The following is a 24,835-nucleotide window of genomic DNA, read 5'->3' on the forward strand; positions in this document are numbered from 1 at the left end:
AGCGCTTTCGTTGGTTTGCGCAGTTCTCGACGAGGGATGTGAAATTTTGTTTAAACGTCCCGAGCCTTCGGTAGATACACACAATGGGACTGAAATAACTTTACGGCTGCGAGGTGCATCTCTTCTGCGCCGCCATATTGCTTCGCTCCGTTTCTCCTCTTCGCCCTTGTCCACTCGAATGATACAGAGCGCGGTATCGTTTTCCGGAAGGGAGCGGAAAACTCTGTTATTCCCGACTCCTGCGAGTTTCCTCGGGTTTCAAAGGGGTTCTGCGACTCCGGAAATCATAAAAGGCGACGAGCCTTGCTCTCAGCTGTTCGGGGCGAATTCGTTCCTCTCGAGCCACCTGGAAAGCGTTCGCTTGAAGGAATCGTATCATGGACGAAACCACCATTTCCGATTAAACCCGATTCCTTCTCGTATATACTTCTCCCTGCAAATAGAACGTAACGTTATATAGATGTTCATAATCGGGGTATAAAGTTCCATTGAAATAGTAGGGAAATTGCATTTAATGAGTATCGAGCCATGTTAAGTATTCAAAGGACATTCCCGAATATTGATTGAGCGATTTGTTGGGATGCGATTAGGTATAACGTTTAATACTTACTATTGAACGATAAATTAGGCCTCGGTAATGAGTTCTGATCGAGATGTAATTGCCAATCGTTCATGTCTTGCCCCTTACTAATAAACTGCGGAGATTTTACGTTGGCTGAGTCTCGCGACACTTAGAATAGAATTTTGACAATATTCTGATTTATTTCACCTGGAAAAAGAAATTCGTTCACTCATAGATATATATACATCGCGACGAAAAAATTCTTGCGATCAAGTTAGTCGCTAGGAATGTCACATTGAATAAAGGAAATTATTTTAATTTTGTCTATTTGGATTTTTTCCAGTTATACCAGACGGTAGATTGCTGGGACCATTGTCATCCGTGGAGTGCGACCGGAAACGACGTGTAGACACTTTGACTGGGATCCAACAATTTTGTCCGGCCTATCCGGGTATTCCTTGGTACAGTTGCCTTCCGGATTATCGAACTTCAAACTCGAATGTAAGCAATTTCTTCAGAGCAGCCTCGGATGCGCAGGAAATGCCCGTTGATAATAGTAATCCCTGCATCGATAAGAAACCTCCATTGCCATTCAGCGTGGAGTCCCTCATCGGGAGAAAATGACGCTGATAAACATTAACATTTTGCTCCTCTACTGTACACTGTAATTGCGACTGATCTTAGATATATCTATCATATTATTCTGTTGATAAGGATATGCGATTAGAATTATGAATTTTATAGACGGAGAGACTGTCGAACTGATTCATGTAATCACTTCGGATAGGAAGTCCTTCGACTGTGCCTGTGGTATATTTTTATAAAAATACTTTCACTTCAACGAAGACACTCTATCTAATTTTCTTGAAAATATATAACACAGCGCAGGATACCTTCTTCGAAGTGATATTTTAATGTCGGTTGTAATATAATGAAATTTCTTTCATGAAATTACTGCGATAGGATATCAGGATCATCACAGCCTGAATAATCGATTATCCGTATTAAAGAAGTTGTATTCTTATTTCGGCGCTTACATCACTCACTGTAAATAGTTCATAACATTGTTGCGGAGTAGTTTGGTAATTATTTCAAGGTTTGCATCAAACATATCCAAGTATAAGACGTTTTAGAAAGAGGACGAGGTCGCGCTCGACTGCTCGATCGGACAATGATCCATTTTATTGCACTGCAACACGATGATAAACTCATTTATTACAAAAACAGTAACAACTTTGAAGACTCCGTAAACTCGTTTTGTACAGTTCAATTGAGCGAAAGTGTACCCTAACTAGCGATGCGATTAATCATCGATTATCACACTTCTGCGAGTGATGAATTGGCATAGTCATGAATTACAAGTACTCAGGTTTAGTGGTTAATATACAGAATTACTAAAATCAGAACGTTAGCTGTACTCTCATACTTGCATGCCATTTCGTTTCCAATCCTCGTCAATATTTATTATCTACCTCTTTAATGATTGCTATCTCCTAAAATGGTTGCAAACAAATCTGTTTAATTACATGTCCTAACGGTACCGGAGGCGATTGCGTTGGATTATTTTGTACACGTATGAAATCGAACATCACTTGAGACAAAAGGACCTGCGCCGAATTTCAATTACTCCTAGATTGCCTAAGGGAATGTGCACTATTTATCCATATCAAGCATTGAAATGCAACGTTTCATGTACGCGTTCATGTCGGTATAATCCACCAAAGTGTCGCGTACGATCTCGTGCAAGATGCTGGGCCATTCTTTTTCTAATATTTGTAGCTTCTCTATCGCGTCGATAGTAACATCGATTAAACTCGACAGATGTACTTTACCTTTGTGCCTCCAAATAAGATCCTCCTGAAACATTATCGTAGCATGAATCAACCTTTAGGTTGATCTGCCCCTTTTGGGTTGTTAAATTAATAACTGAATATAATGAACTATCGACTTACTTGCGTGACGTTTCCTCGTCGCCATTGTAGAGCTTCTTTGGCGACGACGTTCCTCAAAGCCGGGTCGCAGTTAAATAAAAACTGTTTGGCAGTAATTTGTTCCCCGTTCTGTTTCTGAGCCTTTTCCAAATGAAGCCTTTGAAGAAGAGGTTGCAGAAGCGATTCTGGCAGTGACCACATGACGATGTCTGTTAACCCGGAGTACTCTTCGTTGGCTAGTTCTATTTCTTGTTCGGTTATCTAATACAAATTATATTCATCGGTTACAGAACAGAAATCTATATCAAATGAATGGAGCATAAATATTGTAATTTATTAGAGATTTACCTCTTTCCCATTGATGGCCTTCAATCCCCAATGAGCCAGGCGAAAAATGGCATACATCTTCCAATCCTTCGATATGATTGGATTACCTTCCGCTTCTATTCGAATACTCGACAAACCTTGTACCTCAGCCAGAGCATTAATCTGACCCAGATGACTAATGTTGGTCTCTTTAAAGATGAAGTGTTCCGCATTAGGGAATCTGTGTTTTAATTTATTTAGTACGGTGGCTACACCATTGAATTGCACATAGTTAAATTTGACCACGTTAACGTCATTGGCTTTTGAGGTATTCCAAGGTCTGTCAATGAATCGCAGTGCTCCTTGCCCGTAGACATTTAGACATCGTCCAACTATTTCTACTAAATAATCACCACCTGTAAATAAATCATTAAAAAATGAATTACGTTCCAGTTCGGAATAAAGGAAGTGATGAGAGGTTGAGATTAAAAATCCTTAAAGTTTATACCTTGTTCTCTCTCTCTTGGTGGAGGCGGCTGCGGTGGAGGACTTGGCGGTGGCACAGCTCTGTGTTTAGCTCGAGCAGTGGCAGCTCTGTTACTCTTATAGTGTACCACTCTTTTTAACTGCACCTTCTCTTTAATTTTATCACTTTCAGACAACTGGGTCGTGTCTTCTGTAGCCTGAAGTCCCAAAGATCCAGTGGAGTCACTGAGAAACGACTTGCAACTGTCAACACTGCTGGTCTTCGAACTGGAGGAGTGGAACGATGACAGACTGCCAACTGCGCTAGATTGGCAGTCAGTTCGACCTTCGTAATCGTAAAATGGCTTTAAATTTTTAGACAAAGGCTGTCTTCTCGGGCTGGAACTATTGGCAGGTACTTTACTACTCTTGTTGAAGCACATCATGTTTGGACCCTCATTTTGAAACTTCCTGACGGAGGGATGGGCTTCAGAGGTCTTGTTCTTTACTGAACCATTTTTATCTCCTGAGAAGTGATTATTGGAATTGATTAAGTGGTTTCTTAAATTACTCTTCAAACTCTCGTGACTCTCAGAACTCTCCAGATCGGAGTCTGTTGTACTCTCTTCACCATCGATGAAGAGCAATCTGTCTTTGCTATTGCCTATACCAGCGTTGCCTTTGTTTTCAGTTAAATTATTTATAATAGGAACTAATATTGGCGGTAGTTTAAATTCCAAAGGATTCACATTACACACATCATTGCCTGCGAACATGTTATCACTGGAGTTGCTTCTCTTTTTAAATAAAATCTTTTTCATTTCTGCATTCTCATTTATGGAAGTCAAGCTTCCAAAACCTTTACACATTGCTTTGTCCAAGCTCTTTAGCTTAACGGTGTCAAGTTTGTTCGAGTTTTGCAGGTTAAGACCTCTGATGCGATCACTTTTAATGTTACTAGCCTTGCCTGTGCCGCCAACTAAACATTTGGTTTGCGATCTCAGTAGTTCCCAGTTTGTCTTTGCATTTGATATCACTTCTTCGCGTAAGACATTTACACTAACTTGTGTACTCAGATCCAAAAAGGCAGAGCTCGACTGTTCCTTCGTCGTCCTCCAGGCTGCAGCAGCTCTGCGTAGCTGTTCGCTTACCTGCATAGTTGACAGAACTTGCAGATTTGGCAAATAAGCCACCAAGAAAGATACACAATTCGGACTCAGAGTGACAGGATTGCCATCGATGGATACTTCTCTAATTTGCAAGGCTTTTGCTAAACTATTCATGTCCTCGATTCTGAAAGAAAGTCAGATTTTACTACTTTGTACATTTAGATTGCATTTAAAAGTCAAGTAATTATACTCACTTCTGGACGTCATTGTTACTAAGATACAGTTTTTGCAATTGCGGTGTCTCTCCGAAGCCAAGTAATTTCTTAATTTTGTTACGCCTGACATTTAATTCCTTCAGTGATGTCAAGCCTTGAAAGTCATTCTGTCCAATGATTTTAATGTTATTCCCAGCCAGATTCAACACCTTTAACGAAGCCAGATTTTCCAAACCTGTTATTTGCCCAATCTGATTTCCGTGTAAATCTAAAACTTCTAACTTGCATAACTTTTGTAGGCCCTCTATTTTCTTAATTCTATTCTTTCCTATCAGAAGTACCCTTAAATTTTCTAGCGGGTCAATATTGCACACTTTCTCTATTTGATTATCGTACAGATCAAGAAAGACAAGTTTCTTCAGTTGAGAAAAATGCTTTCCATCGATTTTAGTTAGCAGGTTGTGCTGGAGAGACATTAATCTTAATTTAGTCTCCCCTACTATACTGGGAAAAGTTGTGAGCCCTCGTCTGTCAAGACATATTCTGTCAGGATTCTTTTCCCGCTCTTCTGGAGAACGCGTGGCCACCACTGTTCTACTTTCTCCCGCATGTTGCAGTGTGACGACGTCACAGCCCCCAACTTCGGCATCCTCGACGTTGAAATTGGATGTACAACTATTTTAAAAAAATATCTATTATAACTGTCAATGTGACCAAATACAAAAGCAATGTTTCTCTGACATTAATGTTCATATTACCTAAGAGAGCTATAAGACCGTTTTGCTAATTTCTGAGGGATCGGAGCACCGGGCAATATTGGTAATGCGGGTGCGATTGTTAAAAACTGATTATCCCTTTCATTTATTTCTTCATGAGCAGTTGCTGATTTACCCCTGATATTAAAATTCAACTTCTTAGCCTAGAAATAACGATACTCATTTTTAATATCTGATAAATGAAATCCCATGCCGACTTCAATACGTCGCTAAAAGGGACAGTAACTTATTCCTAACTTTACCATCAACAAATTATGTATATGTGAAAGTAGTTGGCTATTATTAAATAATCATGAAATTTACTCAAAGACATAAATAGTTGTCGACACTTAGACGATATATCTCTTACATTAATTATTAGCAATATTGACCACATGTACGGATCATGTTGCTGAGCTGAAAATGTTTATAAATTCTCAAATTTACGTGTACTTACACTTCCACTGTTATTATTGCTTATTGGCATCACATAACCAAAGAGTGCTAAAGTAACCAACAAATAGAACCAGGTCCTTGTAATTGTCGGCCAAGTCATCTGAGTAATGTCATGTTGTCAAAGAGATCACCCAGCTCCTGTATTCTGGAATAGCTGGAATTAATTTTCGTTTGTTTGTCGTTGCGCATTGCAACTCTCGTAAATCTCCACAGGATTCGTCCGTCCATTTTTAAAGATTGTTTTATCTACCGCGCAAGAGCATTCCGATCAGAGATGAGTTAAGAGATTGCTCACGAGCGGCGTTGCGCGATCGCGTTTATAATCCTCATCTATGCTCCCAACGCATCTCTGTGATGACTTGAAAAATAAAAAAGTGGATCCTGTCCATGAGCAATCTCCCAACTTACTCTGTATGCAGTCAAAGCTTCAAGCAGTGACGAAATTAATGTGAGATTTCTCCGCTAGTGGCGCTGTTGTATCGACCGCGGAAATTTGAATGTGCTAAAAGACAGATCAAATGGAAGGCCCGTTGCCAGGGAAACGATGACGCCGTTTTATTAGGGTTATCCTCCCGTGTCGAACGAGTCGTGGGAACGTTTTAACTTTTACATTTCTATCGGTACTTTGCAGGTATTTTTTATCTCAAAATGGCGATACCGGTCCTGCAGTCGAGGGTTTTCTTCGGTCTGAAGACAGACATCTCGGGAAATGCGCACTACATCACCGACACCGACATCCTGTACCCTGTCGGTAGTACACTTGCGATTCACAATTTCGTCCAGAGGCGACAAAGGATAATTCGTTTGCCCGAAAAACATCGCGTCAACATCATCTCCGTTACGCCGAATAAGTAAGCATTCTTGTAAAAATTCAAGGCTTGGATTTAAATACATCGAATACCTGACTTTTCCCTGATGTTTCTACTTAAGTGCGATTTCTATTCCAAAAGGAGATACGCGGCCCTTTGCGAGATCGGCGACAAGCCTACCATCTCTATCTACGACCTGCAGACCTTGAAGAGGAAGAAGTTCCTGGGGATCCCCTACGAAGCGCCAGGAGTGACGAAGTTCAGTTGCATCTCCTTTACCTTTGACAACAAGTACCTGGCAGCGGTGACCGGCGAGCCGGACCAGACGATGCTCTTCTACAACTGGGAAAAGGGAAAGATGGAGTCAAGTCTGAAGGTGGGCAATCCTCAGAACAACATGTCGCTGGTGAGAACGATCCATTGCAACCCCGGCGACGCGGGGATCATCGCAATGGGTGGTCCTTACGCCTTCAAGTTCTTGACGGTCTCCGAATCCGTGTGGCGTCCTTACGGCTTCGCCAAGGCCGACAACATCCTGGTGAGCTCGATGACCTGGCTGAACACCGACAGGCTCCTGGCAGGAACTCGAGACGGCAGGATCCTCTACCTGGAGAACGGCGACCTGAAGAACATCTACAAGATGCAGGACATCTCTCTGATGAACCTGAAGATTCGCGAGGAGTACGTGATCCAGACGACGGCATCCCAGTCCAGCATGGAGGCCGGAGACGACGCATTCTGGGAGCACGACGTCCGGGGTCTGGTGGCCTTCAACAGGGGCTTTGCATTTGGCTTCGGAGCCGGGACCCTGGTGGTCTTTGAGCGAGACGGTCCCCACAAGTACACCAAGAGGAACGTTTACGTGGTGCCCGAACAGGCCTCCAAGCAGGAGAACCCTAATCTGTACAGAATCAACTGCATCAACGCAAACTTGAGCTCGGATCGGCTGTTGGTCACCACTGGGTGGGCCCAGCTGTTCTACGCCAAGTTATGGGGTCCGGATTTGAACATGGACCCGGAGCCCCGGTCTTTAAAGATCATGGGCCAGATGCTGCACCAGGGGTCCATTTCCGGGCTGACCATGTGCGCGTGGAAGCCCATGTTCATGACCTGTGGACAAGAGGACAGGTCCGTGAGATTGTGGGACTACGAATCGGAGAGTCTGGTCATGCTGAAGCAGTACCTGGAGGACATCTGCTCCATCGCTCTGCATCCCACGGGGTTGTTCTGCCTGGTCGGGTTCAGCGATAAGTTGCGGTTCATGAGCATCCTGATAGACAATCTCCTCTCCATGCAGGAGTTCCCCATCAGGAACTGTAAGACGGTCAAGTTCAGCTTCGGCGGGCACATGTTCGCCGCGGTTAATGGGAATTTGATTCAGGTTTATACGACCATCGGGTTCCGGAATCGGTTCATCTTGAAGGGCCATACCGGGAGGATCCAGGGTATCGTCTGGACCCAGACGGACACCAAGCTGGTCACCATTGGACAGGAAGGCGCCATTTATGATTGGGACATGAGCACCGGGTCGCGGGTCGCCGAGGTCATCCTGAAAGGAATCGTCCTTACCGATATCGTCCTGACCGCCGACGCGCAAACTTATTACTGTCTCGCCACCGACCACGCGATCAGGGAGATTAAGGATGGCGTGGTAATTTTTATTTAAATCTCCTGTATTTTCTAAACAATTATCAACGTTCTATCATTATCACTTACCCTCGTTTTTCAGATACTACGTGAATTCTCGATACCCGGAATGGAGTTTAAGTCCATGATAATGGGGAAGGACGACCTGATGATGTTCATCACGTGTCCCGGTGGGATCATATTGTCGTTTAAATGCCCTCTTCAAGACCCCTTGGAGTACTCCGACTTCCATTACCATTCTGCCGATACTACGCACGTACGTAATTCTTTTAAATGGTTTCCTAAAGGGACCTGTCCTGGAAAGCGCATCGCTTTATTTACAACGATTCACTCTTTCATCATGATACTTTAGTATTACCACGAGCGGGACCTTTAAACCTTACAATTGGAGTGTATCATTAAAATGTCCTATTTCCTTTTTAGATCCTCTTGTCCGATAACGAGCAGATCATGATATCGACCTCTCGAGACGGGAGCATGTGTTTCTGGAAAGTGCACTTCCCGGAGGGCAAGGCAGCGATGCTGGTGAAAGAACTGCCTTACACGAACGAGGTCTTGATCTCGAAGGGCGACCTGGAAGAGAAGATACAAACCATCAAGGACCTGACAACAAGGATGAGAGAATTGGAGACCGAGCATGCATACAAAATGCGACAAACCGAGGTGCAACACAACGATAAGATGCGAGAGGTGCATCAGGGATACTGCGAGGCGATCGAAGAGCTGAGGGACAAGATCGACAAACTCCAGGAAGACAGGACGAACGAGCTGAACAACATCAACGTGGAGATCGTGAAGATGAAGACAGGCCACGAGGAGGCGATGCAGAGGATGGAGGCGAGCTACGATGCGAAATTGATAACGGAGTACGACAAGTACCAGGCATTCGAGGAGAGGACCAACGCGATGCGAGAGGATTACGAGAGGAGACTGGAAGAGCTGGAGTTGATGAGGAAGGAGGAGCTCCAGAAGACCGTGACAAAATACGAGGCGCAGATCCACGAGAAAAACGCCCAACTGGAGGACACCCACGAGGAGATGGCTCACCAGGTTCGCGTGCACGAGCAATTGAAGGTGCAGATCGAAGACGACGCCGATAGGGAAATCGTGGAGATAAGGACGAACTACGAGACGCTGCTCTACGAGGAGAGGCAGAACAATCTTAAGCTGAAAGGCGAGGCAGGAGTGATGCGCAACAAGTACGTCTCCGGGCAGAAGGAGATGGACGAGCTGAAGAGGCAAGTCTCGCATCTCCAGAGGGAGCAAGTCCAGTTCCAGAAGAACATACAGGAGCTGGAGAAGAACGTCGTGGGCTTGAAGAAGGAGATCGACGAGAGAGACGGCACTATCCAGGACAAGGAGAAGAGGATATACGAGCTGAAGCGCAACAACCAGGAGCTGGAGAAGTTCAAGTTCGTCCTGGAGTACAAGATCCGGGAGCTGAAGAATCAGATAGACCCTCGCGACGAGGAGATCGGAGCCTTGAAGGAGAAGATCCAGGACATGGAGACGGAGCTGGTGAACTTGCACAAGACCAACGTCAGTTTGGAGCTGCAGTTGTTCGAGCTCAGGGAGAAGCTCGCGGCGGCACGTAGAGAGGTCCAAGCGGAAGTTGAGGGCAACAAGAGGAACCAGCTGCTGTTGAGGAAGATCCGAATCGATCTTCTGGACACGGCGGGACTCGTGCAGGAGCCCCATGCCCTGAAAATTGCGGTGATTAATTTATTTCACAGGTACAGCGACGACGAAGAGTTCCTGAGGAGTCGGAAGGCTGATTTGGATGCTCAGTGTGAGTTCATGAGGCAGAGGGATTACCTGGAGAGGACTGTGGCTTCCTTGAGGAAGCAGGTGTTCCGAGGCGTGTCTCCTGGTGACAAAGGCTTGGACAAGGTCCTGGAGGAAAACGTCGTGCTGATAACGGAATTGAACGGCTTGAGGGACGAGCTTAAACGTGCACAAAAACGCATTATTGACATGGAGAATCTTCTGGGGATACCAGGAACAAAAGATGTTAAAATGGCGGAAGCTAGGAACAAACTGGCGAAAGCTTGCCATGGCCAGGAGGAGTTGGAAAAGATTTATCGCACACAAATGCAAGAATGCCAACATATGGTCATTATGTTAAAGGAGGACATCAAGAGACTTCTTAACAAGCTACCGCCAGAGGAGTATAATGTGGATAAAAATCTTTTATAATGTGCAAGTACGTACGGGTTGATGTATATATGTAAAAATGGAGTTATCGGATAATCTTTGCTATTTATTGTTTATATCGTGGGGAGGCTAATTTGTATCTCAATAGTGTGATACTTACCGAGTAATGTTTTGTTAATCGTTAAGTAATAATTACTCCGCCCAGGTGGATTTTGACAAATTTATTTAGGTATGAAAAATTTCAACGATAACAAAGTTGTACGTTCGCTGAGCTTTAGATCCGGCTAAGAAACTCATAAAGCTGTCGGGTTGGACAGTACTTTTAAATTATAAATGGTATGATGGCCTTTCGACTTTTTGGATAGTCGTGGAATTCCTTCTTGTACGCTTTGTGCTTTCCCAATGCCCATACTGTCATTTGATATGCACCAGCAAGCGTAAATATGCCCGCTGAAATAGAATGCAATAATTAGTGTGATTAGCTTTTATTAATAATTTTTTCTCTCAAGGAAGATCTCTTAAGAATTTAGTTACGTCAATGAACATGTTTTGTTATTAATGAGAACGGCGCTACTAAAGGCAAATTTACCTGGAAGACATTTAGTCATTATTGTAAAACCAATCCAACTGCCGACTTCGTATGTATAATTGGGGCAGGAGACTAGATCAAACAGCAGCGTGAAAGGATTGGACGTTGGTTTTGGAATTTTCCTAACCGTTGTACCCGGCGGTCTTAAATTCCTTAATGCTAAGTGAATACTTAAATTCCCCAGCTCAGAAATTGCAAATAATGCTGCTCCGAGCATCGACTGGAATTGGCTAGGGGCTGTGTACAATGGATGATTGACGTGGTAAGCCACGTACATTGTAAATAGCCAATAGTACGAGCAATTCTTAAAGAGGTTTCTTAATGGCATAGTGGAATGGCTAAATCGATGAACAAACAAAGTTTCCAATAACCGCTTCGCATAATGAATTGTCCAGCAAGCCGCTGCCCAGCTAAAACACAAATAGTTATTGAAGTTGAGAAGAACTGTTCGACGAAGTAAATGTTGTTTTATTCATGGATGAAAACTAATTAATTAGTACTACTCACTGCACTACTGGCTCCAATTTTGTATCCGCTACATTGCCGTAAAAAAGCCATGGTCTTTGGTACACCCAAAGGTATACGACTAAAGGACCGGCATATTCCACAAGGAAAACAGTTTTCCACCCGATCTGTGGTCCAAGATCCCTATAATACAACTTGGAACCAGCTTTGAGCGACAGTCCTTTGACGGTTTCCGAATCGGACAAGGATTTACCCTTAGAATCCAATCGTAAACTCTGCCTCTCGACATATGGAGCTTTCTTCAGTTTATTTAATTTTTGCTTAATCTCCCCAATCGTAGTGCTCGGAGTAACCTAAAAATCACAGAAGATGAATTAAACCATGCCTGAAAATCCTGTCTCTCCGACGTAACTTAATATTTCTTTCAAGTAATGTTATAACAAAACTCATGACGTTGCTTCTGCTGACAAATGTTTCCAGCATGTTATCTTGTGACCTCTACATTTACACATGTTGTTCCGGCGTAAAAAAAAAGAATTAAATCAGTGCATCAAGACCCAGAGTAATCTTCAGTGAAAACACTTCTAGAGCGAGTGGTCAGGTTGGCGACGTTCTTGCGAAATTCAATCTCTTCGGATGCGTGTTGTAGCGAGACTTACAGTAATTATGCACTGTCCTAATCAAGACATTTTGTTTGCTTACCTCCACGGTGGTTATGAGTTTGGAGGTTCCAGCAGACACGACCTCGATCTGCAAGAAAGGCAGAGTTAGGAGTAGGCTTAATTCTCTCCCCGTAAGGCTCGCGATTTTTGTAACCATTCGTGATAAATACCTCCATCGTTGTTCAGCGGCCAGAACTGTCGAGTTTTCTTTACAAATACCCAGGAACGTCTGAAAGCCGCTTCACGATGTCTCGTCCGTTCGCCGAGCGTTTCGTCTTCCAGCCACGCGACGGCGCCACTGGCGCCCACAAGGTAGATTGATTCGACATTTAGAATTTCCCTTTTCCGCGAATAACTCCCGAGATAACTCGAAATAATCGCGTATCAAGCTAAGGACGATTGAATAAAGGATTCTCTTGAGTTTTACGAGGATTCGGCATCTTGTTAAAAATAAAATCACCTTTCCGGACATTAAAATCTTATGCCTCGATTTTGGATGTTCACGGCAAACGGAAGTCAACTAGTCCCGACCGGAAGTGGTAGCCTTCGTGGGTTACTTAAGAAATTCCTCATTATACACGAGTCTACATGGCTCGGTTAATCAATTCCCTGGGAAGCGTAGTTAAAAGATGATCTTTGACCGGATATTAACGACGACAGCGCAAAGGTAGTCGTTCATACGACATCGAACTTGAAACGGCCAAGGAGAACTCCTTTTCTTATTCTCTGTCCCTCTCCATTTGCGAGACACACCGCAAAAAAGATTTCATAATAATTTACATGTCATGGATTTCTTTAAAAAACCTATTTAAAAACATCCATTGATATGCCCGCGCTTGTTAATCTGGTACTGGCTGTATCATTTCCATTATTTAACATCCTTTCTACAACGTGAGCGACTAAAGTAGGAATTCTTCTTTTCTTTTCTTTAACAAAACTTGTTATTATTTAGAGTGCACCGGTATAGTTAATAAACGTAGGCTGGAACGAACGAAATTACTCTTTGTGCGAATATGTGCAAGAATTACGCACCGTCTAGAATTGCATTTACATAATTAACGGTTCAGCTTGCGCGTTTCATTTTGCGTTTCATGTCATTGCTTCCGTGCACTCGTATTAACAGTCGACGGAGCGTTTATTACCTTTAAACTTGGAATTCACCAGAGGCTGTTAGTATTCATGAACCACGGGGAATAAAAAAAACGTCAACTGCAGGTAGTTAATATATTATTAATATACATTGCCGTATTAAAGATGGCCCTATCTTGCAAATGTATGGTGGCTTATATCAAGTATCGCAATTAATGTTGAATAGTTGTAACAGGTATAAAAATTATCATATAAACGTGTAGGGTTGGTGTTCAATTGACGTTACAGTTTCCTATTTCTAGTTTACCTTGTAGTGTAACAATTATGTATAAACGCAATATCTTAAAGAATTTGTAAGTAAAAAATAGGACGTTTTCAGATTAGTGGCGCACTCTCTGCAACCAGTCGAACACTACTTACGAGAATCTTCGTCGAGGTGGAACATTCTGCAGAATGAATTAAAACATAATTATTATACCATCTAGTAATAATTTGCCCGCACTTAAGGTAACCCAATGTAAGAAATTAGCCGTTAATTATATTAATATAAGATCTCTCCGCGCAGGTAAATAATTTCTACATAAAGGGTTGAAAAAGGAACCAACAAGTACGTGTCATAATCCGAGTTTAGTCCAATTCGGAGCTAAAGTAAGGAGAAATTACCCCGTTCTCGTAATTTATTAGCTAATAACATATGTTTAAGTGCAGGTACAATACTTTATCATAAACGTCGCCCTAAGAGAATTATATCGGACCCGTCGTTAAAGTTTGGTATTCCTTAGCTCTAATTCTCGGGGTTCTCTCCCTAAGCACAGAGGCGAAGAGTTAATTATCGGAAGTTAATAACCGGTTCCATTATTCTAAGCCCACCCGAACGACCACCGAGGGCGATTACCGATTTGCGTCGGTCAATTATTTTCCAACAATCATCCGTTCGCCTCGGTCGGTAAAAGAGTTTAACTCTCTACCCTAGATGGCACACGATTCTCGGACAGGAAATATTACTCCCGTTACCGACAGCTGCTATCCGGTAAAAGAGCCACTACACGTCGTTTATGCATTTTCACCGTTGCTTTATTAAAAACCTGCTACATGTAGGAAAAAGAAAAAGGCCAAGAAAAAAAAGCATCGGTCCATTGAATAAAATCGACGGCATTTGGCTCGTTTCAGGAAACGTTTCGCTCGAGTCAACCTCACTTTAGTTCAACTTGACCAGATTCGTTAGTTTCGATTAATTAAAATCGGTTAAACCCGTTAATATTTTCCGAGAATATTTTAATAAAGACATGGAGTATTTTGGTCAAACGCCAATTACCAATTACCAAGAATTTTATCGTTCGGCTAAATATTCTCCTGCAGGTACAGTTATTAATTTCATTTGAAATTCCACTCACTTTTCGTAATTGCAGATGCAATGCTCTGTACATCCTTCACGACATCGTACGATACAGAAATCCAGGAAGATCAAGGTTCAAGAACATCCGCGGTTTTTATCGCTTTAATGGAATAAAAAAAATGGGAAACAAGGTAACTGCAAGTACGAGGATCACTTGCGGAACTTCTCCTTCATATCACGCCCGTCGACTTCCTGTATTGGCCGAAGTGCTCCAGATATTGGTGAATCGTGTCCATCGGCTGATAAATGTCATTTATTCGATTCTGCAACAGATTCGTTTTATAGGGTCTCGCCGGTTCCTTGGTTGAGAGAACTGGAGCACTTACGAACGTGGGAAGAAATAAGGCGGAGACCCTACCTGCAGATATTGCGGAATTTGATTCGACACGGCGGATCCGAGGAATCCTTGGAGAAATTCTCGCATCAGCTCCCAAGCGCTTCCCGGCACGACGCAAGGTCTGTATTCCACCTTAAATTTGCAATTCGACCACACTTTTAAGTGAAACATTTTATGTCAAGCTAGGAGAAGTTCGTACATCAAGAAAGGGTAGCCGAACGAGACGTGAAATATTTACAATTATTTACTATTAATATTTAAACCTGAGCGTTAGAGTCGAGACATTAATTTCTCTTATTACCGACATTTCTGGGGAAATGGAAGTATCAAGGGGAGCGTAACGAAACGTGAAACGCTAATATTTTACAGTTAATTACTATTTATATTAAAGTTTGGCTGTCTGAAGCGTAACGAAACGTAAAACGGTAATATTTTACAGCTAATTACTATTTATATTAAAATTTGGCTGTCTGAATCGGGACGATTCGAGGGTGAATTATAAGAAATAAACTTTCGGAAATATTGATATCTGATAATCCATGACACGTGTTGCAGCTCTTGGGTGGAGAATTTAGGTTCAAGGGAGGTACCTAAACGACGCGAAGATGTAAATCTCGACGAAGAGACCGTTTACAATCTATCAGCCCCGGATTCTCCGAAGGGTCGCTGCGAAACGACTTTATAACAAGCATTCTCACGGTTGCAGAGGATTCTCTTCGCCTTCGAGAGTCCAGGACACGCGAAAGCCAATATATACAGCTGCCAAAGCGACACGTAACGACACTATGAATCAATCATTCCGCAGTTAACTCCTTTTTTCCTACCGTTTCTTTCTTTCATAAATTAACCCAGAGCGTACCAAGGTTTAAGACCTTGACATACCGTCTGAAAAGCGTAGACAAACAAGTTTAAACCACCCTATCGTACAATTCGCTATTCTCAACTTTCATTCTTCGAACACACATGGGGTATATATTATCACATTTTGTGTGAAATGAATGAAATTTATACCGATTCGTTAACTCTTACAAGATCGAATTTCATTTTCTGAATGCACTTTTCTGCATGCGAAGGTAATCGAATGAAATTTATACAGATTTGCTAACTCTTACAAGATCGAATTTCATTTTCTGAATGCACTTTTCTGCTTGCCAAGATAATAGAATGAAATTTATACCGATTTGCTAACTCTTACAAGATCGAATTTCATTTTTAGCCTGCACTTTTCTGCTTGCGAAGGTAATCGAATGAAATTTCGCCGAGATCAGGTCGTTCTTGACGGAGTCTAGATGCAAATTTGGCATTTCTCTCTTTTTTTTTTCCGGACACGGGAAGCGGTGTTTAATTAAAATCCTCATTTACAGGAACACGTTCCCGCAGTTCCTGGGCTACCGGGCTTCCCTTTTTGCGACTGGCCGGGATATTCGCGACGAAATGGCGGAGCAAAATAAAGGGACAACGGAAATCCTGCGGTAACGTGTACACCGCACGCACCGAGGAAGCCTATTAAAGCCGCCTCCGTCATTGCGCCTGGCGAAGGGAAGAACTTAAATGAGAAAACTGTTACGTGCCCTGCTGGGGGTACCGCGGGCTGATTACTTTCTTTTTAATGGATTCTTTTTAACCGTCCCGGAGGATCAAGCCGCGGGGAAAATGTTCCGGGGCCACTTTCTCGCCGAGAATAATTCCATTCGCATTTAATTCCCATTTAATTCCTCCCCGAGGAGAGGTCCCGTTCCTTCGGCCCTCCTCGATCGTTTCTCATTTAATTTTCGGCTCTTATCGTGGGACGCAGTGCACTGGATTAAGCAAGAGCAGTGGGGCCGAATAAAAGGAGGTGAGAAGCTGCGGCTTGCCCCGAGGAAGCGATAATGAAAAGTACATACTCCCAGGGGAAAAGAAGAGGGAGAGAGAGAGCTGGGAATGCCTCCATTGGAATTAATGGCTCCTGGCGTTATTTTAGAGTATTTCCGAGGTCGAAGAGTATAAAGTATCCAGGGGATGCAGTTATACGAGACAAATGGCGAGGGTTCTACGTTCAACCAACCCTCGACTTGGCTCGGACTTGTTCGAGGTCAGGGAGCAAATATGCTCGCCGAAAATTGGGGCGACCTGGATCGAACGTAATCCCGATAGATTACGTATCAGTTAAGATTTCACTCGACGTAATGCGTCGGTGAACATTAAAAATATACCGCGATAATTTTTTTATATTCTCCTATTCTATATATTAATTATATATTAATTACGATAGATTGCGTATCACTTAAGAATTCACTCGACGTAACGCGTCGGCGAGCTTGAAAATATACCGCGATAATTTTTTTATATTCTCCTAATCTATATATATTAATTACTGTGCAATTATCGGTTGGCCAACCGTTGCACCAATCGCCCAGCAAAATGCACTCCATCATTTCGGATCTCTGGGAAAAGCTGGACACCCGGGATGTCGGGAAAACTGGCGCACGGTTCTGACGTCTGCGACACCGATTGGATCGACGGCCGTAAAGTTATCGATCGATTACCTATACATCGGCCAGCGACAAATTGTAACGACGTCCTCGGGGACTGCACCTACACGAGACAGCGGTGCACGGGTGCAGACGCACGTGCATCGTTACGGGAGTTTACGCCGAGTCGCGTTGCACCTAGGTGCACCCCTGTACGTACGGGCGCAGGTGCAGGTGCATTCGCTCGTACCTGTAACCTGTAACGAGGACGGGGACCGATCGAGATTAGGCGTTGCAGAATTTCGCCGATACCGCGATCGATCCCTCCAATGAGATATTCCCCGTTGGTAAAATCTCTCGTGACGAAAAACGTCAAATCGAGTGAAACTTACTCCTACACCGGTGAAAAAAAAGAGAGAAAAAAAGAAAGAAAATCCATCGAACCCAGGAAATGTATTTCCTTACTCGAAGTAGTAATCATTTGGCCAAGTCGCTTTAATTTAAATCCCTTGGGAATGTCTTATCATGGACGGTTCTCAGATCCCGTGATTGCACCCGGCGCAAAAAACAGCAATTTAACAGATTCGCGAGCAGCAAATTTTTTCCCGTTTCAAATACCGAGTACCGGCGAAAATAATGAAATTCTGAAAGTGGTTGCCGCAAACTTGTATCGTGTATCCTTATGGACGTGAATTCACGTCAGCGGCAGTCAGGAATAGAATATATAAATGACGTGAATTCACGTCAGCGGTCGCGAATGTGAAATCGCAGGGATGGAAACGGCCTCCATAATATACTCAATATCCAATCAGAGACTGCCGCCTCGTCAATCGGCTTCGGTTCTTCGGCAGGCTGGAAATCGAGGACGAGCGAGACTCCGGGAAAATCGGTTTCGCATCTGGTCGCCTGCGACCTCTCGATACGTCGAACGAGCGCAGTCGTTATCGGAGATTTTAATCGCGTCGTATCCGGTACCTACCGGAAGTGCACTCGCACCTCACGGCTGCACTGCAAAGTGGAAATTGGACCACTTCGAGTGCACAGCCTTGACGTAAAGAGTCGTCATCTCGACGCGAATTAACCGACTCGATGATCATTTCAGAACGCCGGAAGAACTGTTCAATAAAAGTCCAGTCGAGAAAAAGAAAATGACGATTCCCTAATAATCACGGAAAAAAAATTAAAAAAAAAATTGACGTTCGCAATTTTACAATAGGAAGGCATCGCTGAAGAAAGTACTCCTCTTACCGCTGTAACAATTGCCAGCAACGGCAAAAACGTTTGCAATTGTACCGAACGTAGATATAAACCCTGGGGAGCTTCCTTTCAAACTGAAAATCTTTGCTAAATTAGTAAATGAATTTCTATTATTATAATTTTTTATTTATTATTAGAATTAACGAAGAAGAAATTATTATCCCCATCGGATTGACCGAGCGATATGAAAATTATTCTCGCGAAGAGTGAACGCTGCGACACGCGAGGGAAATATAATTCCTTGTTATCACATTGTCAATTGTTTCTTGTTTTTTGCGCGTATCGAATTGTCCAGATGATTGTTAAATAAACACGGGCAAAGGGCTTGTTATCTGCACGGCCAGTATCGCGAAGCGATACAAATTAATTGTTCCGGGGTGCATTGTTTAAACCTTACTCCGCTCCCTTACGGGGGCAAAATAGAAATTCGAGTAAACGATTAAACCATAACCCTGGGATTATAATAACGTTGCACCCCCCGGAGGAAGCTTTCGGGATTTATTTTCAATTAGCAGAGAGGCCCCTACCGGAGTGCTCGTAATTCAGATCGATTTGAAATGAATTAAACACGTTCTACTTGCGTCACGCGCCACTTATTAGACTCGGAGAAACGGTTGTTAATCAAGCCGCGTTACACCGCCGATAAATTTAATCGCGGTGTATTTATTTAAGAAGGCTCTAATGCCCCTTATAAGCCGCGCCAATGATTTATCCGATGCGTTAATAAGTACGGTCTTGCATGCGAGTGCAACCGGTTGCACCGCAGAATTACGCGTTGCTGCAGTTAAGGAGATGCAAAAGTGGCATCTGAAAGCTCAATTGTTCATAAAACTTTTCTACGAACGGGATGTCACAAACCCTTTCATACTTTGAAACGCGAATATAGGAACCCTAAGGTAGGTCCTGAAACTCGCGAAATATTTTTTATAAACTATTTTTAAACTACCCATAAAGAAATTTGAAAAGAATTGAAATTTCATGAGTTTCAGGACCTTCCTTATAGTCTCCCCATTCACGTTGTAAAGTTTCAAGCTATTCGGTAAACCGAGTTGGGAGAAAAGCTTTATAAACGAAACCTTTTCGACGCCACTTTCATATCCCCTTAAGATAAAATACAAGTTAAAAGACTCCTGTACTCTTATGAAGAATTCGTCCGACCTCGACAGCGAGATCTACTTACAAGTAGATTCTCCCCCTTTCAATGGACCGTAATATACTACCTCGTTTATCCCCAACAATTAATCAGGAATAATTAATATATTTATTAATTTCTGGACCAACCTCTACCAAGACGCCCTTAAAGTTCTGGCTCATGGTCACGCTGCCAAGCTTCACGCAGAAATCCCCGATCTCGAATCGAGGTCCTTTCGACTCGATGTTCGTCTGCTTCTTGCTAGTGTAGATGTTGGTCATCTTTTGCATGAGCAAATCGAACAATCCATCGGCAATTAGCGGCACCACTTTATTCCCGGATTCGAGGACTGCGAAAACGGATGCCGGCTGCTCGGAATTGTGCAGCACGTGGACCGTTTTTTGGACGCCTGTTAAGAACAAATAATGACATTATATAATTATTCCCCCACATTTTCCATGAAAAGGCAGGGTACCATGATAACCTAATTCTACCGCAGAGAAAAATGTGTCTTTTTTACCGCGGATAATCACGGGGTGTACATAATGTTTATTCGAACGTCCACTTTTTCGGGGATTCTATGGGGATTTAATGTACATTAAACGTAACATTAAACGTACGAGGTGAGAACTGTTGAATATTGGAATTAAATCCTGGAATATTGGACCGTGGACCGTTTTTTAGACGCCTGTTAAGAACAAATAATGACATTATATAATTATTCCCCCACATTTTCCATGAAAAGGCAGGGTACCATGATAACCTAATTCTACCCCAGAGAAAAATGAGTCTTTTTTACCGCGGATAATCACGGGGTGTACATAATGTTTATTCGAACGTCCGCCCACTTTTTCGGGGATTCTATGGGGATTAAACGTACGAGGTGAGAACTGTTGAATATTCACGGTGAACCACCGTCCACCCTAATAGCAGAGTGTCGCCGAACGTGGGTGCATATGAATTATTTACAAGGCCTCGCAAGTATAATAGGTCCCCTCGCCCAAGTCCCGGTGACAAAATTGTTAATGACAGCCCCGACGTTGATTTTATACGCCTTAATTTCGGGGCCTGACCATCCTTGCGCTTATTTATTGCTTCGCCGCGACGTCGGGACGGAAAATCCACGTTATCATTCAAGATCCCTCGATAGAGTCCGCAAGGCCGGATCGCAAGATCGGATTAAACGTCAAACTCCTCTCGCGATAAATCCCACTCCGCAAATGAAGATTCATGGCGCCGGTACTTACACCACGGAGGAATATTCCCGCTCGATTAATAACACGAGAAGGTCGCTATTATTACCCATGAAACGAGGCACAGGATCTTATTACACGCTGTTAAAAAAAAGATATCACAATCTTGTTACATTTATGAGGGAACTATCACTCGGAGACGGGGTACTAACTTAATAACATAATTCCAAATAAAATTGATAACATATCTTAATAACATAATTAAAAATAAAATTAATAACATATCTTATGAATCCTTTTAACAGTGCCGGCCCCTCGTCGTTTATCTGCCCGGCGTGGTTTATATGTATATTCTAATCAGGGACTACGGCCATCATAATCTCTCTTACGTCACCGTTTAACCCGATCATTTCTTTTTAGATTCCGTTCAAGTGGTCCCGGTAATTTGGGTCAGTGATTCGAGTGCATGCAGCCGGGTTTTAAACGCATGCCAGACGATAAACGGTATCGTCTTATCGGCTGCACTTATCCGCGAGCTACTTTTACCGTAGACTAATTAAAAAAAGGAAAATCGTTCCGCACCCCTTCCGACATTTTATGCCATTTGAAAAATGAAATAAAAAATAATTGGAAGAACGGTGAAAAGTGTGACGAAATTAGCCGGTTTCTGCTGCGGTTTCCCCGCGGCCCTATCTCCCTCCTGTACAGGAGGGAAAGCGGAAAGCGACACGGAAACGTCGGCATTCTCTCGCGAGACAAATGAGAAAGAAAGCACCCATTGATTCCCTCGGCCACGCAATCACGGGACGCGAAAAGTTAGACGCGTGTCGGGGCGATACCGCGTACGACAAAACCGGAGCAAAAAAGACATCAAGGGGAGGAGAGACAGAGAGGGCCGAGAAGTGGGAACGCGGACTGATTAAACCCCTGCAAATGCGGCTCTAGAGCATCCTACATCGTGTGCAGCCTCGCGTGCACCCTCGTGTGCACCCTCGCGTGCATCATCGCGTGCATCATCGCGTGCCCGGTAGATACATGCGGCCCCGTTACCGGATTTAGGGATGGACCGCAAACGCGGAAGCTCCATTTATGCGTCTCTCTCGCGGGCCGAGTAAGCGATTACACGTTAAATCGCCGACCAGGGCCGAACGGGAATATCTGCACCGACTTCGGGTGCATGGCATTAGAGAGCTCTCGTTGCACTTCGAGTACTCGGCCTAATTGCTTCAGCTGTGAATTTGTAAAGTGCGTCGAACGAATTTGGTCTTTTTTTTTTTTTTTTCATTTATGCGTCTCTTCCACGGTCCGAGTAAGCGATTACACGTTAAATCGCTGACTAGAGCCAAACGGGAATATCTGCACCGACTTCGGGTGCACGGCATTAGAGCTCTCATTGCACTTCGAGTACTCGGCCTAATTGCTTCAGTCGTGAATTTGTAAGGTGCGTCGAACGAATTTTGTCTTTTTTTTTTTTTTTTCATTTATGCGTCTCTTCCACGGTCCGAGTAAGCGATTACACGTTAAATCGCTGACTAGAGCCGAACGGGAATATCTGCACCGACTTCGGGTGCACGGCATTAGAGCTCTCATTGCACCTAGAGTACTCGGCCTAATTGCTTCAGCCGTGAATTGGTAAGGTGCGACGAACGAATTCGGTCTTTTTTCATTTTCTATGGGGATGACATATATGTATATATATTTTTTTTAATTAAACTTGAAATTAAAATTAAAAAAATTAAAAAGGGGTGCCTCACATTTCGAGTTAGATAATCGATTTCTTATCACGTTTCATTTTTCTGCGCTCTTTAAAAAAATATATATATATACACCTCGAGGAATCTCGTTGGAAAGTAGAAGAGACTCGATAGAGAGTCATATTCATTATCTGCCCTGGGATTTCCGAATAAATCATTTTTCTCCCGGCATGCGCAGCCTTTGAGATTGAGATTTCCCGAAGCGGGGCGATGAGTTATGGCACGCGTAGAAAGCGGGACGTCAAATTATTGCGAAGCGGCAAAGTAAGCTATTATGTTAATTGCGCCGTTTAGAGCGGCAATGTCGCGCGGAGGAAATGAAATTAAAGGGGCGTCCACGTTAGCCTCCGAGACGATCGCGGCCCCTTATAAGGTGAGCTTAAAACCGTCGTAGAAATGGTCATCGGTTCCTTAACTGCTCCTCCAAGAAGTGCATGGCTCAATTACTCGCATAACTTCGATTATCTATTCCGGCTCCATCTACGGTACCGCTGTCATGCATCCATTTTAGGACACTTGATGAAATTTCTGCATTAGGAGGGGGAAAAAAAAAAAATTGCTCAATCCAGTCAGGGTGGCTCGATAAAGGAATATATAAGCAAATTAATGAGTTAACAAATTACTGGAAAAAAAAAGTGGGGGGAATGGTAAAACGCGTTATCGCTCGCTCTGCAATTTTCCTCGCGACTTCTCTCCTTACCATTGCGCCCGGTGCACTAAGTGCATCGGAAGGATGCAAGTAAGGTCGCCTCTTGCGAGGTGCAATCTCGCGACCTAATCCGCATGCAGGTGCGCCTTAACGAGACTTTAAATAATATCGTTATGCAATTAGGGATAGTGCATCGTGGAATGTCGAGGGCAATACGCCGGAAGCATACGAGTCTGCTTTTTCTCTGGATCTTTTGTTTATGAACGTGCAATGTGTACCTGTCGTCTCGAACCAATTGCCCGGGATCTCGGCCAGGAGGGAAAAATATTTTGGCTACTCCAGTTTTCATATTCCACCCCGAGATCTCTGGGGCAGGTCGCCTGATTTTTCCCTGAAAAGTGCAGATGCAGGGAAGAGATACATACACCGGCTGTGAGGACGAGTTCTGAAACCTCTTCCCGTTTGCCACGCTTTATAGGTGTTTGCACGCACGAAGCCTCGTCCTAGATCCTTTGGCAAAGGATCTAGATATGCAGTTCCCCGTGTCCCAGTTTTCCTGCCCACCTTCCCTATTTATCACGATTATCTCTTATCGCACCTGCCTCGAAGGGAGCCGAGTCTTTTGGTCGCTGAAAGAGCGTAGAGTGTCGCGCAAATCGGAATCTTAGTCCCGAAACCTCTAATTGCAGGTCTTAAATGGGTTTCGACGTAGTATAAACAATTCATAACTCGGATAGGAACACGATGCTCCACTTTAGTCCTTAAAATTGGCAGGCTTGAATTTTTTTTTTCTATTTATTCCTCCTAGTTTGTATAATTTTTTTAAGGAGATCGCGAGGGTCTGCGATTAAAATGATATCAAACGATATTAAACGTCTCTCTTCACAGTGGCGTTATCAGCGGTTAGAAAGCTCAGGTAATGAGGCCCATTGTTCAACGTTTGTACAGATCTTTGGCACTCGACGTGTTCCGGGAGCCGAACGCGCGAACTGGTTGCGGAATGGCGGACATTCGTAAAATAGAGCCGAACGGTTCATTTCCGCGTTGCATTTTATCATTGCGATTTACGCAGCCCGCCGACCATTAATTACTCCCGCATTGAGCGATCGCACGTGCTAGATTGTTACGGCTCTTTTCCAACCTGCTGTTCTCTAGGTCTTGTCGACATTCGGGGGACAACGCTCGACAACGTCCACTCGGTTTCGCAATTCTCACATTTTTTTTTTTATCGCCGACTCTCCAATAATATATAGGTACATATTTATTTATTTATAATAATAATTGGTAAGGTTTAAAAAATATTTATATATGTAAGAGCGACTGTGCTGGATTTTCTTCGAATCGAGTAAAGTCGGTGAGACTCTCCGCCTGATTCTATTTCTCGCCCGTGACTTTCGGCATTTCACCTCTCGGTCGCGAGTCTCCCTTCCCCATTTTCGCGGAATGCTTA

The 24,835-nt window shown here is 43.4% G+C and overlaps 4 protein-coding genes and 1 long non-coding RNA gene across 6 annotated transcripts in view; 2 read left to right on the forward strand and 3 right to left on the reverse strand.

Moving 5' to 3' along the window:
• Positions 1 to 308: 308 nt before the first annotated feature.
• Positions 309 to 6,809, reverse strand: LOC105702410 (leucine-rich repeat-containing protein 49). Of its 2 annotated transcripts, XR_001104291.2 has the most exons (10): positions 5,801 to 6,416; positions 5,347 to 5,507; positions 4,628 to 5,263; positions 3,308 to 4,557; positions 2,842 to 3,215; positions 2,515 to 2,754; positions 2,395 to 2,419; positions 912 to 1,125; positions 611 to 769; positions 309 to 433 (listed from the first exon to the last, which is right to left on the reverse strand). XR_001104291.2 is itself a non-coding variant. In XM_012429961.2 (8 exons), exons 2-8 carry the CDS (start codon positions 5,897 to 5,899, stop codon positions 2,216 to 2,218), a joined length of 2,964 nt encoding a protein of 987 aa, XP_012285384.1. In that variant the 5' UTR covers positions 5,900 to 5,953; positions 6,789 to 6,809; the 3' UTR covers positions 1,561 to 2,215. The 2 variants fall into 2 exon arrangements, 1 of the variants encoding a protein (XP_012285384.1); XM_012429961.2 differs by lacking the exons at positions 309 to 433; positions 611 to 769; positions 912 to 1,125 and adding an exon at positions 6,789 to 6,809 and having other exon boundaries at positions 1,561 to 2,419; positions 5,801 to 5,953.
• LOC105702350 (cilia- and flagella-associated protein 57) lies at positions 6,423 to 10,576 on the forward strand. The gene is made up of 4 exons (XM_012429849.2): positions 6,423 to 6,650; positions 6,750 to 8,259; positions 8,338 to 8,511; positions 8,679 to 10,576. The coding sequence occupies exons 1-4, from the start codon at positions 6,448 to 6,450 to the stop codon at positions 10,449 to 10,451; spliced, it is 3,660 nt and encodes a 1,219-aa protein (XP_012285272.1). The 5' UTR covers positions 6,423 to 6,447; the 3' UTR covers positions 10,452 to 10,576.
• Positions 10,577 to 10,615: 39 nt separating this feature from the next.
• Positions 10,616 to 12,425, reverse strand: LOC105702412 (very-long-chain enoyl-CoA reductase). Its single transcript, XM_012429964.2, has 5 exons — positions 12,296 to 12,425; positions 12,166 to 12,213; positions 11,506 to 11,816; positions 10,999 to 11,408; positions 10,616 to 10,859 (listed from the first exon to the last, which is right to left on the reverse strand). The coding sequence occupies exons 1-5, from the start codon at positions 12,299 to 12,301 to the stop codon at positions 10,732 to 10,734; spliced, it is 903 nt and encodes a 300-aa protein (XP_012285387.1). The 5' UTR covers positions 12,302 to 12,425; the 3' UTR covers positions 10,616 to 10,731.
• Positions 12,426 to 14,266: 1,841 nt separating this feature from the next.
• Positions 14,267 to 24,835, reverse strand: part of LOC105702413 (mediator of RNA polymerase II transcription subunit 20) — an 81,060-nt gene continuing 70,491 nt past the window's right edge. The window contains exons 3-5 of the mRNA XM_012429965.2: positions 19,939 to 20,198; positions 14,969 to 15,079; positions 14,267 to 14,873 (exon numbers count right to left, since the gene is read on the reverse strand). Coding sequence (XP_012285388.1) covers positions 14,781 to 14,873; positions 14,969 to 15,079; positions 19,939 to 20,198 — 464 coding nt within the window. The 3' untranslated portion in view covers positions 14,267 to 14,780. The remainder of the gene's footprint in view (positions 14,874 to 14,968; positions 15,080 to 19,938; positions 20,199 to 24,835) is intronic.
• Positions 14,983 to 17,178, forward strand: LOC105702415. The gene is made up of 3 exons (XR_001104292.2): positions 14,983 to 15,066; positions 15,503 to 15,721; positions 16,312 to 17,178. It is a non-coding gene; the product is annotated as an uncharacterized LOC105702415 (long non-coding RNA).

Source organism: Orussus abietinus, unplaced genomic scaffold (assembly GCF_000612105.2).
Source record: "Orussus abietinus isolate OABI.00-Male unplaced genomic scaffold, Oabi_2.0 scaffold17, whole genome shotgun sequence".
Taxonomy (NCBI): domain Eukaryota; kingdom Metazoa; phylum Arthropoda; class Insecta; order Hymenoptera; family Orussidae; genus Orussus; species Orussus abietinus.